Source organism: Sinocyclocheilus rhinocerous, unplaced genomic scaffold (genome assembly GCF_001515625.1).
Source record: "Sinocyclocheilus rhinocerous isolate Xijiao unplaced genomic scaffold, SAMN03320098_v1.1 scaffold671, whole genome shotgun sequence".
In the NCBI taxonomy this organism is placed as follows: Eukaryota; Metazoa; Chordata; class Actinopteri; order Cypriniformes; family Cyprinidae; genus Sinocyclocheilus; species Sinocyclocheilus rhinocerous.
The window spans coordinates 732,991-749,423 of record NW_015625021.1 but is presented as its reverse complement, the minus strand read 5'-3'; the positions used below and the strand labels follow the sequence as shown (position 1 = coordinate 749,423).

The 16,433-nt window shown below is 35.3% G+C and overlaps 1 protein-coding gene across 1 annotated transcript in view; it reads left to right on the top strand.

The window, feature by feature from the left end:
* The window catches only part of LOC107747603 (AT-rich interactive domain-containing protein 3A-like), a 47,568-nt gene that overhangs the window by 17,681 nt on the left and 13,454 nt on the right, over nucleotides 1-16,433 (top strand). The window contains exon 3 of the mRNA XM_016562206.1: nucleotides 1,773-2,055. Within this exon, the coding sequence (XP_016417692.1) occupies nucleotides 1,773-2,055 (283 nt within the window). The remainder of the gene's footprint in view (nucleotides 1-1,772; nucleotides 2,056-16,433) is intronic.

Here is a 16,433-nt window from a genome sequence, read left to right as displayed (position 1 = left end):
ATGTTACTGAACTAGTGACTATTGCATATGCATATAAGCGTTGTTAAATGAATGGAAGTTCATTACATACACCGGCCAGAAATTTGGAATAATTAAGATTTTTTTAAACATTGTTGAAGGAAGTCTCTTCTGCTCACCAAGGTGGCATTTATTTTATCAAAAGCAAACTGTAATATTGTGTAATATTATTACAGTTAAAAAACTGTTTTCTATTGTACTGTAATATATTTTAAAATGTAATTTATTCCTGTGATCAAAACTCAAGTTTCAGCATCATTACTCCAGTCTTCAGTGTCGGCAGCGCTGGCAGCAATGCGCGCAGTAGCAGCTGGACTTCAGAGGGCCGACAGCCCCATGTCTGAGCACAGCAGTGGAGGAGATGACGATGATGAAGAGGAAGGGGAGCAATACAAAGATATGATGGGGTCTGAGGAGGAAGAGCAGATGTAAGTGGGCAGTCATATGCAAATGAATGCAAATGAGTTGGTTGTTACTTATTATGTTACTGAACTAGTGACTATTGCATATGCATATAAGCGTTGTTAAATGAATGGAAGTTCATTACATACACCGGCCAGAAATTTGGAATAATTAAGATTTTTTTAAACATTGTTGAAGGAAGTCTCTTCTGCTCACCAAGGTGGCATTTATTTTATCAAAAGCAAACTGTAATATTGTGTAATATTATTACAGTTAAAAAACTGTTTTCTATTGTACTGTAATATATTTTAAAATGTAATTTATTCCTGTGATCAAAACTCAAGTTTCAGCATCATTACTCCAGTCTTCAGTGTCACATGATCCTTCAGAAATCATTCTAATATGATGATTTGCTGCTAATTTGATTATTATCAGTGTTGAATATTGATACACTGTGATACACTACCATTCAAAAGTTTGGGCTAAGAAAGAATATGAATTAATACTTTTATTCAGCAAGGATGCATTAAATTGATCAAAACTGACAGTAAAGACAGTTACAGAAGATTCATTTCAAATGCTGTTCTTCTGTTTATAAAATTTTCTATTCATCAGCAAATCATGAAAACAAAAATGTATCATGATTTCCACAAAAATATTAAGCAGCGAAAACTGTTTAAAGCATTGATAATAAAAATAACATTTATTTAAGTCTTTATTAGTGGGACTCAATTATCAATAATAATAAAGTACCAAATCAACATATTGAATGATCATGTGACACTGAAGACTGAAGTTATAGCTGATAAAAATTCAGTTTTAAACCACAGGAATAAATTGCATTTAAAAATATATTACAATAGAAAACATCTCTTTTAAAATGTAATAATATTTCACAATATCACTGTTTTTAATGTATTTTTACTCGGAAAAAAAAAATGCGTGAGCATAAAAGACTTCTTTCAAAAACATAAATCTTGATTATTCTACTTTTAACATGCAGTGTATTTTTAATGTTTGGTTGAAAAAAAAAAAAATTTCTAATTTGAGCCATAAATTCCAAAAATCAGATTTTTGCTTCGTTTCAACAAAGCAATAAAGATGACTAAAAGAAATTAGACAAACATCCCCTCGCATCTTCAAAAAAAATGTACAAGTCTACTGTGTACCTGCTGCTTTCTGTAAATTATTTTCTCATTTTAACAGAACTCGTGGTATGGTATTTTGGATTTGGATATGGCAATTAACCCATAGCAATATTTCATTGTGTTTCATTCATTATTAATGTTTTAATTTGCCTGAATTAATTAAGCGTCCCTCTCTAACATTTCATCTCATGTGTTTCTGTGCAGAAAACAGAAATGGGATGAAGATGACTTTGAGGGTGAGATGGAGGAAGATTATGATGACGATCTAGGTGATGAAGGGCTGCCGTCGGGCCGTGAGGCCGTCACCCCAGGCAGAGGCATCCTCCTCTTACCCCACCGCCATTTACACCCTCACTCCCAGCTGCTAAAGGCTCGGCCTGGTTCTGAGAGCGAACTGCGGCCGCTGACTCACTCCGCTCATTCATCCCACGGGCCACTCCATGGACAGGACCATGCAGACTGGACCTATGAGGAGCAGTTCAGACAGGTCAGAAATTAACTTGTGCACTAAGGGGGCAACATTTGAACATTTGAATTTCCAGGGGTGTTTTTTTTTTTTAACCTTTGTAAGGACATTTTTTATAATTGCCTTATTAAATATACCCGTGTTGTTTTATGTCAAATACCCAAGAATTCTGTCATCATTTACTCACCCTCATGTTATTCCAAACCTGTCCGAGTTCCTTTCTTCCGTTGTACACAAAAGAAGATATTTTGAAGGAAGTGGGTAACCAAACAGTTGATGTTCAATTTTATGGAGGACAAAAAGCATGGAAGTCAATGGCTACCAGCAACTGTCTGGTTACCAACATTCTTCAGACTATCTTCTTTTTTGTTCAACAGAAGAAAGAAACTCAGGCTTGTAACAACATGAGGGTGTGTAAAAGATGACAATATTTTCATTTCTGGCTGAGCTATATCTTTAAATTTAACCAGTTACTTCAGTAACCACAATACTATAGATTGTTACCACTCAAATTAGGTTTTTTTCAAAATCAACAAAAGCCATCTGCAAAGGTGGAACAGAAGATGCATCTGACATGGCGCCTATGTTTATTTACACACACTTACACAAAAATTGCATGATGTAAATAGCCTACAAATTGAAAAACAGGAACTCATTGGAGGGTGAAGCAGCAATGACAGAATCATTATTGCTCTTGATATTGTTGTAATGATTAATAAAGTCAATTAATAGTACAGTTTTTTTCCGGTTACAGACAAAATAAGCTACGAACAGTATATGAATTGGTTTCTTTTTATGCATTAGAAAATCACACTGGTTATTTCACTAGCATGAAAAAAAATGGGAGTAAATTATATAAAGAAAGCCAACAAAGAACACTGAAGTGTTCGAAGAGTTTTGCAAAAACTCCTGTTATAATCACTTAAGCTGTCTACATTGCAAAATGACTCTTACTTGCATATTTTCTGGATTTGTTGTTTAGAATGATGAGAGAATTGGTGAATGCAAATTCAGAATTGCATCAGTGAGTCACTGAACAACTCCAGCATTCTCCACGGTGATGAATCAGAACACTTCTGATTGGCCATTGCATTTACAAGCTCAACAGAAACGTGCATGATTGGTTAGAACGCTCAACGCTGCAAGTGAATTCTGATGCAACATGAGCAAATCTCCTGTAAATGTAATGCTGCAATCAACACTTTTCATTCATGTAGATTTAGATCCTGCTAAACTGTGCAGGGTATTTTTTTTTTTTTGCCCTCCTATCTTGAATCTTGAAATGGCATTTTTGCTGACTTTGGTGGTGTTTTTTGCCCCAAGCATTAATTTCAGACTGTCCTGGTAGACAGGGTAATTCTAACCTAAAACAGGTCCTGCTACAGTGATGTTAGTCTAAAAAAATACAGACCAAATAAACACACCTCGCACACCTGGATGCTTGCAGGTATGGAGGATAAATGTTGTGTAAAGAATAGAATGTGTTGCTTTCACTAGTCCTAATGCAAATATTTATATGCAGTCGCAGCGTATTACTTTGATATAGCAGCGTTACGGTCTAATGATCTTCTGAAGGGGTTGTGCCTGGAGAAGTTTGTTGAAGCAAAACAGTCTTTCAAATAAATATTTGCAAGCAACGACAGCATGTAGGACTTGAGGAAATAACTTGGCTAATTGATCTGGGGCTGAAGCTGCTGTGTTTTATGCCGAGTGTGAGATTTTGTGAAGTGGGTTATGAAAGCAGAACTCATGAACTAAGCAAGAGGCATTGAGTTCATCTGAGCAGCACTGCTCAAAAACACACTACATCTAAATGCACACATTTTGTAGTTTAATTATGTTGGTGCACAACTAATTGCAAGCTAGATGCATTAATTCCAAGATCGCTGTCCTACCAGCCTGTAGCTGTGATCCTGAAATTGTGGAAATGTATTACTTCATGCATTTACGTGTGTTCTTGCTATTTGTTAAACCCGAACCATATATCAAACACTGACATTCCCAACACACATTATCTGTCACACAGCTATATATTAGCTGTGGTTGTTTAGCTCGTAAGTGCAGGCTGTGGCTTGTTATGCCGTCATGTGAGCTGAAATAAAGAAAGGGTCAAGGCATAATTATAGATTGTCTCAGAAAATGAAGCCAAATGCCGGATCATGCAGAATCCCATACATGCATATTATTTGTTGGTTTCTCGAAATGAACTTTGAACACTGAAGGACTCGTTTTAAATTAGTTCCTAGAGACAGGAAGAGTTTGTTTGCCCTGCTGTTTGAGCCAATGAAGAGTCTTCATCTGGAGCAGCGGTCATGACAACAGCACCTGTCAATCAGCTGTGTTACACACTGAGAGCCAAAAAAAGAGCTTATTTATTTATTTTAAATGCTAAGTAGTTTTGTCACAGTACCAGTAAAATACAAGTAAAATTCCATGGTTGTTGATACCTATTTTATTTTAATATTTCCAAAATTAATTATTTGAAAATTTGTTAATTATTAATGCTATTAATAGTTATAAGTAAATAATACATTAAAGCATTAGCTTGTAGCCTTAAAATATTATTCAATTACATAAACATGATCAAATGAAAGTAATTAAATATCAAAGAAATGCATTAAAGGTAACAGAACAAGTGGCAGATCTATTGCACTTACAATGCAAGACTTTATGCACAAATCTATTTTGACAGTTGCTGTGGTTATTATGTCAAACATCGCAATTTCAGATTCAGTCCTGCATTTTAATACGGTTGTCATTGTCGAAACATAGCAGCATGAAAAATGAAACTTTTATTCAAATTATGAATGGGTTTGTACAGAAAGAGAGCAAAGAACGCTCCCTTTATAATCAATGAAGCTATCCACCTTTTTCCTAGCAAGCCTACTTTTAAATTATGGGAGGCACTTCTGGTTTGTGGAAGTTCCACTCAAATCATTCATAGGTAAATTTTCATTCACTTTCTATTTTCAGAAGTCAGGAGAATAGCATTATGTTTGGTATATTAACTGCTTATATTTGACTGCTTTTATTGTCCTCATTTGTAAGTCGCTTTGGATAAAAGCGTCTGCTAAATGACTAAATGTAAATGTAAATATTAATGTGACGCAATATAACAACAATATCTATAGAATAGCTCCTGATTATTTTCATGTTTCCTTTGTATTCTGCTGCTGCTCTCCCGATTTAATTCACAATATATACCATGAATAATTCCCTGGAATGCACTAAGAATCTTTCATTTTTCTCCCCAAATCCTCATGTCTCTTTCCAGGTTTGTATTCACACGGATGCTGTAAAATGTAATTGTTACGAAATATGACATTTAACTCTCCTGTGATATTGCTGCGGATAGAAGGAGGAGTTATTACTGGTATGTTCAGAATAATTTGTTAATGCTTTTACACATTTTTAAATTTCCTTTTAATGATCGATTGTTGAAGGGTGAGGAAAATAATGTCACCTCATCGTACCCAGTTTTTGAAAATGCTTATTGCTGATTGTTTACAGTGTAAACGGAAGTTACTCCCATAATTTGCGCAAATTGTCATGGGCCGTAGGAAAAAGTGGATAGTTCAGCCGCAGCGTGAGCTCACTGACTGAGTGAAAACCCCTGTTTTACTTTTGTCAACATAAGATCATTTGTGGCTGATTTATGGAACTGAAAGAAAGGCACTATGCAGTAGCACTCTCATGAATATGTTCCATGCCGTTGTAATACTGCTTTCCCATTATGACTTGGCTTCATGAAGTGCTGTGACCGTCTTTACTCTTCCTTGGGAATTTTTAAACCCAGATTTCCGGTTACGGAGCACTGCAGGTTATTATTCTTTTAACAATCATGTTGGATTTGAACATTTTGTACCCTGCTTTTGAGAGCAAGGACATGTGATGTGCGTATGCTGGGCATGTGATGTGCTGAGTGAAGCGTTTGCAGGTGTTTACAACTGTTGGTTAGCGGGCGACAGAAATGCTATCGGGGCTTTAGCATTCAGTTCAAGCTTGATCTTCATATCAAGTCGTTGCCAGAAAACGTGAATATCGTGGGCAGTTATGCAATCAAGACGAGCAGCACTGTCTGTGCGTTGAGATGTTGCACAATGATTGGGTGGTACTTGAATGGTTGTATAATGAATACTTTACACCTCTGCTCCTGTTCTGAATACGAGAATGTGAATACGAGATGATACGCCCAGTTGCAACGACACACTAATGGTTTTTTTACCTGTTGCATCAGAACACTAGTTAGTTTGGTGTAGTTTGTGCTGCCGTATGTGTGGAAAGAGTTAAGGCCCGTGGTTTATTTTGGGCAGGTGGGTGGGGGCAGTGAAGAATGTGCCTGAGGGAAAGTGATAATCTGGACCCTGGCAGAAAAACAAAACAAAACACCAACGTCTTTATCGGCAGTCACAGCTGGAACCTTTCCAAACTGAACTCTGGCACACTTTTAACCAATAAAACCCATGACTTATTTCTGTGGGTCTTAAAAAGTCCTAATTCACCCTTCCACAAATTCTTAGTCTTAAATCCGAGCTCAAATTCATCAAATCGTGGTATAAATGGCAAAAAATGACTCCTCAGTATTTTCTTAGTTTTACAGATATCATTAAATCAAGATACATTTACTTGAGATGCAAAATGAATGAGAGCTTGAACAAAATTACATGCGTTTGTTTAAAAACAGAACAAATATCTGTCAAAAACGTGTTTTCCCTGTTTTTAAGTCACACTTTTTTCTGAGCCCACTGGCGGATAATTGTTTAGTTTATCACAAACTCACTAAATTTAGACTCATTTTACAGATAAGTCATTTTGCTTCTCAAGTAAATGTATCTTGATTTAAGAATCTTTAGATATTTGCGCTGGAAAACAAGGCAAAATATACTAATGAAGAGCATCATTTGTTTTTACCGTGCGATCAGAAGGTACGGTAAAAGCTATTTTCATGTTCTAGCGGTTTGGAGCAGAGCTATTCAAACCTTAAGCTGCTTTCTGTAAAATGTATTAAAAAGTAACGGAGATCAGCTGGAAGCATGGCCGTAGCTAGGGTTTGAAAATTAGTGAGGTCCAGGGTGGGGGGTTAAGAATTAAGAATGCTATAATAGCCCCTACAAATACAACTTATTTTATATACACTAAACACTTTAAAAGATACAGACATGTATATGTTTGTGAAAGATGTTTTCTCTGTTTTGGAGGGATGGACAATTAAATTATACCATATTTATTGCATCAAAATTTGTTAATATTTTACTATAGGGATGGATAATTTTATCAGTTGTTTGTTAATCATGCAACAAAACATTACTGTTACAGTTTTCATTAATAATCATTGCTATATAGATGATAACTTTGTCTTGTGCTCTTATGAATGTTTTTAGCATGACTGAAAATTTGCATGGCTAGTGTTTTCGAAGGCTATTTCATTTCGTTCTGTAACCTACTTGTTCTAGATCTGTGTACACGTGTTAATTGCTACTGTTTTTAACAGCGTCGATAATGTTTCTGATGGATAATATCATGATATTTTTTGCGTTTACCTTACCGAATCTGCTATCTTGTCAGCAATAACCTGTCTATCTGCTTTTTTGATTTAAGTGCGATAGTGTTGCCAGATATTGCTATCAAACAAAGAAAACCGAAATAAAAAAATAAACTGAAATTATTTTAAATCTTTGCAAATAAGACAAGATAAAAAATATCGCTGACGCTAAACTGCAACTTCTCACTTGATTAACTTTATAAAGTGTCAAATTAAGTGGAAAAGACAAGTCCAAAACGCGTATAATAGCTGGATCTGGCATCCACTCGCAGCTCTCTCAAGCCTTGTTCACTCCTCCAGCGCGTCTCGCAGCGATCATTTTCATACCACGGATGCTAAACATTCTTGCAAACTGTCTGAACTGAATTATACATGTCATGCAGACTTTCATATGAGGAGTTTTAAACAGCAAATTAGTAATTCGGAAAACAAATTTGATTTTTGAACATGAAAAATTTACCTCAAATTTCCAATACCTCATAGCTGGCTACGGGTCTGGTTGGAAGTTGTATTGCTAACACACATTGGGTTCCTTGGATTTCCTTTACTTAAAGTCTTTTTAAAAATGTACCTTAATAAAATCTGCAGAAACCCTGCAGTCAGCCTGTCGTTACCCAGAGCATGTGAAAGGCTGACAGCTGCTCTCTTTCCTGAAACAGCTGGGACACTGCCAAAATACATGCAAAGCCACTGTGTCTCTGATTATGTTTGATACAGATATTAATTAATCGTGTTTTAAGGCATGCTGCCAAAGCCTCTAGCACAACTATCTGTGCCTGCCATGAAGTGAATTGAATAAAGAAACCGATTTATTCACTGGTATCAAAAATGACATGTCGCAATCATTCACACAATGAGGATGCTTTAGTTCTATTGTCTGCTGCTGGCCAAGTTTGTGGTTTTAATTAGTTGGATTTGTTCTGATTTGCCTTTTTTTAAAATTCTGTTGTTAAGCATCCTCTTGTAAGTAAGGTACAAGAAACATCTGTTGCAGCAGATTTTTGTACCTATGCAAATTGTCCTTTCGGTGCTGGCAGGTGGTCACTGTTTCATCAACAACTCCAAGAGATGATTCTGTTTAACTAAATCACCAGTCTCTGAGCAGAATTTTATCGACCTCGTATAGGAAGGTGTATCTATATGTACTCACTGTCTGGGTGGTTTTATGCAACTTCTTCCTGATAACAGAACTAACAGTGCCAAACACTATTGAAAAAAACTTTTTTTAGGCTTTACAGAATTCAGCCATTTGTACTTGAACTACAATTGTAATGCTCTGTGTGTGTATCCATCTATCTATTATATACACAATATTATATACACATATTTTATCAAAAAGATAAAATATGTACAAGTAAAGCAGTAAAAGTTTAGTACAGCTTTAAATTTGGTTGATCTTTCTGGACATTAGTGTGTGTGTGTGTGTGTGTGTGTGTGTGTGTGTGTATATATATATATATATAATATTATTATTATTATTATTATTATTATTATATATACATTATTATTAAAATATAAAAATAAAAAGTGCACTCTCTGTTCCATTTCTATTCTATCTACTTGTTTTCTTTTTATTTATTATAAAAAAACGTCACCCTCTAACACATTTTCTATTCTTTTTATCTATTCTGTGTACTTGTTTTCTTTTTATTTATTATAAATAATAATAACTTGACCCTAACACTAGCTCTCTCTATTGTTTCTATTCTATCTACTTTAAAAAAAAAATTTTTTTAACTGCTTTAGACTAACTGGGCCTTATTTGTTGACTGGGACTTGATTTCTTCGATTGTGCTCATTTTTAAGTCACTTTGGATAAGTGTCTGCTAAAGGATTAAATGAATATGTAAAATTAAACAGGACACATACATGTTCAGAAAAAATAAATTTTACAGTTGTATATTTATTTAATATAAAAGAAGCAGTTCTAAAGCTAGCTTCTGAGTGGATGACACATTTATTTGGAGCCGTTATTCATTTGAATGCCTGTGGCTGCGCATTCTATATTAATGTGGCAAGTTGCTACAGTGCGTGGTAACCCTAAACAGTCTACAGTTGATCAGATTTCACTACATCAATTTTAGCGCTGCATGGTGATAAAGAGCAAAGAAAGTAAAACCAAATATAAAGAGAAATTTCTTCTACGTATTTACATTTTAGAGCAAGCTAACATGTAATGTTTTGTGCATAATTCTGTTATTTTTGTGAACTGCATATCAGACATACTAAAGACGTTCTGTAAGGTTTTGTGCAATTTGTTTCTTTTTTTTTTTTGTATAAACTGTAATTTTCATTTAATGGGGTCCTATTATGCTTTTTCACTTTTTCAACTTTAGTTAGTCTGTACCAATCACAGCACATTTCGTATTTCAGAAGGCGGGCCTTCATTTGATACAGGAACTATTGGAGCCGTTCATGCCAGACTGGGGAGAGAGGTGTTGTAATAATGTAAAATATGTGAAAAATAATGTGTTTTTCGAACAATCTAGTATGAGAGCCTGTTCTAGTACACCCCCCAAAACAAATCAAGACTTTGTAAAAGAGCATAATAGAACCCCTTTAAAGAGTATTTTTCACCTCATGTTGTTCCAAACCTGTATGACCTTCTTTCTTCTATTAACCAAATATGTTTTTGATAAATATGTTTATGTTCAACAGAGGAAAGTCATACAGGTTTGGAATGACATAAAGGCGAGTAAGTGATGATTCATTAATTCACTTTTAGGTGAAACCTGCCGCTTAACTGTAAAACCACTGGAATGCACAACCTCAAATGTTTTTTGCATGAATATAATTCATAATACTACTGCATCTGGTAAATTTTGTTGCTGTGTGGTTTAAGGTGCATAGAGACTAGCCTTCCCATGCAGCTGGATTTGAGAATTTACTTTTAATTAATTTAGTCATAAACCAACTGGACATATTATTATGTAAGAGTCTATCATGACATCAAGTGTGAAGAGAAAATATTTCTCATTTTGCAGCTCTATAAAATGTTACACTTCTTCCTCTCACACCAACTTCCTGAGAAAAAGAGCAGTATCCTTTGATGTCCGCTGTAAACATGAACAGCAGGACAAATGGAGCCCAGATGGACAGTAAAGAATAGAGCTCTTTAAAAATTCATCACACCCTCTACAGTCAGTTGCCATTTAGTGGTTTTAACATTAAACATTGATTTGCTTAGTGCAAATTGAGGGGGGAGGGGGGTGGGGGGACCATTTAAATGCTCCAAGCTGAAGTGAAGCTTGGACTCTTATACAGTATATTTTTATGTTTTAGTTGCAGTTTTGATTCATTGTTTCCTCAATATAAGATTTCACTCGTTTTTAGAATTTACATGCACTCTTGCTAATTACTTATTATTATTTGAATGGCTGTTAAATTTTCTTTAACTCTTGCTAATTATGTTCCATATCATCGCTTGACCAGTTGCTAATTACATTCGGTATTGTTGCATTGTTTTTGGCTGCATGATAATGGTTAAACTGTTAATATTGATTGTTTTGCTCAAAAAAATATAATCACTTTCTGCCGTTTTAGTTTTTTTTTAACGTTTCATTAGAATTATCTAATTATGTAGAATTAATAATCAAGAGAGTATCAACTCACATTGTTTGCTTGCTGTTTTGTTTGCAGCAAACAGCGCAAACGATCACGTGAACGAACACAGACTGGCTGTATTCCACTTTTATTTGAGCATAATATCTAAATCGAGATCGCTAGACTTCAGTTTACATGTTAATGCAGAGAGCATGTGTGCTCATGGTTGCCAGGTTGGGAAGTTAAGTAAATCACTGGGCAGAAAATGAATTGATTTATGAAAATTTCTGATTAGGGGATTTTAACGCTTGACATCTGGCAACCGCAACAATGAAAGCTTGTGGAGGCTTGTTACCAAAGCGAGATGCCAAAACGTTTTCAGGATAAATAACCAGCGGGCAAATGTGGCAAACAAGTCGAATCGAGAGAACCAGATAATGATTCAAATGTGATTTATCGTGCAGCCCTGCGAATTCCAGGTCTGTATAAACAAATGAAGCTCTCACAGCTCGTGATGTTTAAACAAATCATTGCCTGATTTGCCTAATTCACAAATTTGATTTCACCACTGACCTATTATCAGTCAACCGTTTAATTATTCCTCTCTCAGAAAAAAAGTCCTACACGGTGAATGAATGGTCTTGTTAATGTAGACGTGACATCATGTATTCCTGTTTTGTTTCAGACAGACATCTCCCATAGGCATTCTGCCATTCAAACAGCTTTAATTGCATAGACGACTCACTCATGTCCAAGCAGGAAAACGAGCCCTTGTGGACAGGAATTGCTGTTATGGGGAGTAGTTCATAGCTGGATGTTGTCCAGACATTGCTGCTGCTGCAGAGCTGATGTCAGGCTCGGGCTTCTAGACATTGGAATGTAAACAAAGATGGACGAAAAGCTTAGGCTAGCACTTTTCCATTGCATCACACTTGTCTCTTAAGAGTCATTCTATAATTTAGGGTACATTTGACATCAGGAAAAAGGTCTATACACAGTAAAACAACTAATGGTTTCAGTCTATTTTATCAGCGGAACTCATCTGCTAGTTGCCAAGTTGAATCATTTAACACCATTTTGATATTAGAAAGAAAAACATGTTATCCTTGTTAGTGAGCTATGTTACAGACAAATTGTATGGGTTGACAGGATAACGATTGATTTCAATGGCAGGCCTTGTCTGGCCAACCAAATGATTTTAGCAAATGGCTGCAATATAACAAAGAGTGAAAAATTTAAGGGGGTCTGAATACTTTCCGTACCCCCTGGATTTTCCTTTTTTTTTTTTTTTTTTGGAAGTAAATTACATTTAAAATCAAGTCAATTTTTTCTAAGGTATTTGGATTCTGTAAATAAATGCAGTACAGAAAATCTTTACAACTTTACAAGTTTTATTCATTATTTTGAATTCACCAATTCAAAAAGCAGACTTTGCAAAAATTGTAATTTAAGGGACATAAAGGCAATTCCTAGCAAACTGAAAAACGGTGCACAAAATATGTGTGAGAGATTATAGTATGTATTCTCTTAATAGATAAAATAGGATATTTCAGAAGAAAATTGTTAGAAAAAATATAATTATCATCAATGAACTTGAAATGTACCCTAAAATATGGATTGACCCTGAAACTTTTTGTCCATCATCCTGGGGTGTTTTTTTTCTTCCCTTTAATGTACTTTCTTTTTTTTTCTAATTAAACTAAGAGTTGGGTTTTTTTTAAGTACGCGTGGTTTGAGTTGGTTCTAAATTTAGAAAGATGTGAACATTTATTTATGAATCATGTTTTCTGTGTGAAACCATTCGCCCACGCAGGTTTTACACACTAATGTTTGCACACGTGCAGTTTGTGAATGAGACCCAAAGAAAGGGTTGGTGGACAAATCTGTGATCAGAAGTCAAATGTTTGTCAACTTTACATTGTTGAAGATGAACAGGCCACATGAGATGTGAGACAGGAAGCAGTGTTATTTTAGTATCATTGAGAAGCTCTTTTTTTAATATTTAATATTTATATTTTCTGCTTTCATGTTCATTTTAGTAATTTTGTTGTGTTTTTGCCATTTTTGTTGTTTTTAAATATGTCAATATAGTTTTTATTCATTTTTATTTCAGTTTCAGTTTTAGTTATTAGTACATCAAGTTAAACTATAGGAAGATGAGAAGTGCAACCTTGGAAACTAGTTGAAATAAAATAAGTTTAAGTTTATTTTATGTAACATTTTCTATGGGATTTTGTGGTTTTAGGTTTGCTTATATAACCCTGACAGGAAGTGAGCAGGGTTCAGTGTGCGAAAAATGACTGTCTGGAGCTGTTACAATACCAAATGTAACTTGCTACCGAGCTGATAGTTCCTCCCTTTTTGCTCTCTTTATTTCTGTCAGAGCAAGTATCTCAAATTTAAAGTTAATTGTGTCATCTGTGTTGTGCTTTGTGCAGTTTTTTGCTGTTTCTGTGACTTTAGACATGAGAATGCTTAAATCATGACTCGTGGGTTCAATAAATTGCTTTGTTGTGGTGTATTAAACAATTTAGGTTATGGTTTGTAATTGTGGTTTCTGTTATCATTAAGATCTTTCACACGTTGATATGTTTGTCAGAAATAATGCCTTAGTTAAAACCGTAGACCCAGTTAAGATACTATTTTGTTACATTTTTAATGTGTTTGTTAGTTTCTCCTTACATGTAAGTCTAGATTTTTCACTCATTTGATTTTTTTAGGCAATTTTATTGCCAAAAATCATAAGTCGATAGTGATGCTTGCCTTTAGAAAAAAAATCATATTTTAATTGTGATCATGATTTTTTTCTTCTCTTGTCTTGATTTGTTAAGCATATTCATCTGCAAAATTTGTCCTCTGATTATTTATCCTGAAAATTATTTTCTTTTGGCATTTGCATTGTCTTGCATTGGTAACGAGCCTCCATGCACTTTCATGGTTGCCAGATATCAAGAGTTTAAATCCCCCAGTCAGAGCTTTCCTCATAAATGGGGAAAAAAAAAAAATATATATATATATATATATATATATAGAGAGAGAGAGAGAGAGAGAGAGAGAGCACAAAATAACCATGATTAACAGTTAATTATCATTATCATGCAGGTTTTTCATACTATCTTATTCAGTGTATTTGAAACTTTGGACTGACTCACAGCCCACACAGATTTCAGTACTGGTTAAATTAATAAATAATATGAATAATTTAGCTGGAATTCAGAGTTTCGGGTTTCTGAAATCAATTTCTCATTCCCTGCAGGTGTTTCATGTGAGGCACTCTTTAGCTAGGGACGTTGTGACCCTGTAGTTTCTCTCAGTAATACAGAAACCACATTCTCCTTTGCCCTCAATGCAACCCCACCATTCAAATGAAGTCAGATCGAGGCGTCTGAGAACAGGCGCCTCTATGAGAATCGATACTGTTCTTATATGTGCTTTCATAGTTACCCTTCCCCCATTTGGGCCTCGCTCGTTTCCGGCCCTTCCCCCGTATTGTCGGTTTGCCTGCCTCTTGAGGTGATTGGCAGGTGTGAAATAGCACAACAGCTCACGTGTCATCGAAACAATGTCAGACCTTCTCAGTGTCGATCCAAGGTATCCGATTCAGCATTCAATCACTCGCTCACTTCTGAAAACCTTTTGAGATGTAAAATTGACCCACAAAAGCATTACACACCTTTATTTTGTCACTTGTAACTACGGATGCATGATAATGGTTAAACTGTTAATCATGATTATTTTGCTCAGAACATTTTACGTGTTTTTTTTTTCACATTTCATCAGAGTTATTGTACTTTCACATAACCACAAATCAAGAAAACACCAACTCGCATGTCTGCTCGCAGCAAACAGCACAAATGAGTGCATAAAGAAAACACTGACTGTATTACACTTTTATTTGAGCAGAAGATCTCAATAGCGATTGCTAAACTCCAACTTACATGTTTGTCTGTGTTTTTAACTCATCAGTGCTTTTTCCGTAATGCAGAGAGAGTGTGTGCCAGGTTGGGAAGATTAAGTAAGCCTCTGGACAGAAAACGTATCAATTTATGAAAAAGCTCTGATTGTGGGATTTTACCTTTTGACATCTGGCAACCCCAACCATGAAAGCTTGTTATGCAATATAATTCAAATGGCAAATTAAAATAAAGTACCTCTAGGATAAATAATCAGTGGGCAATTATCACAGACGATTATGCTAAATAAAACGAGAAAAGCAGAAATCGCAGTCACAATTAAAATAGGATTTATCCTGCAGCCCTACTAGTAACACGATTGTATGTTACATGTGTGTGTAATTATTTCTGTGCCCATTTCTTGGGAAACTCATCAACATTCCTGAATTCAAATGGGGATGCAAATGCTTGTTTATATTCTCCCGTATCGGTTGTTTATTATGTTTATTTTTGTCTTGCTGTAATGTCAGTCAGTACTTCTCACTAAATTTACCAGCAATTTATCACCAAATTTCTGACGCCACATTTAAGGCCTAAAATCAGTTGAAGTTGAACATTCACATTCAACCGACTCTTTACTGGTACATTTCTCCACCCTGCGTTTGAGGAAATGTCAGACGGCTCTGCCTCCACCCGCTTTAAACAGATAAACAGATGTGTTTCTAAAGTATGAGGGAGGCCCCCTCATGGGTGTATCAGCAGAATTTGGGGTAAAAGTATCTATTTCTTTATCTATTGTTGAAAGCTAAAGGTCCTTTAGGGGGAGATCTCAGAATGAGAGTTGGATTCTTAATGATTGGTCCCTTTTAACCTGATTTTATATATATATATATATATATATATAATATGCATGCTTGACTTAGGGCCACACAATGAATCCTATTTTAATTGTGATCACGATTTCTGCCTCTCTCAGTTTATTAAGCATAATCATCTGCAATATTTGCCCACTGGTTATTTATCCTGAAAACATTTCATTCTTAATTGGCATTTGTGTTATCTTGCATCGGTAACAAGCCACCACAAGCTTTGTGGTTGCCAGATTCGAAGAGTTAAAATCCCCCCAACCTGAGCTTTTTTCATAAATCGATACATATTCTGCCCAGTGGTTTACTTAATCTTCCCAACCTGGCAACCATGCACACACCTGCTCTGTACATTATGGAAAAAAGTGCTCATGAGTTAAAAACACCAGCAAACATGGAAGTTTGAGTTTAGTGATCTCTAATTAGATATTCTGCTCAAATGAAAGTGCAATACAGTCTGTTTCCGTTCATGTGATCGTTTGCTCTGTTTGCTGCGACTAAATCTGTAATGTGCTCGTGATTTGTGCTTATGTGAAAAAGCAATAATTCAGATGA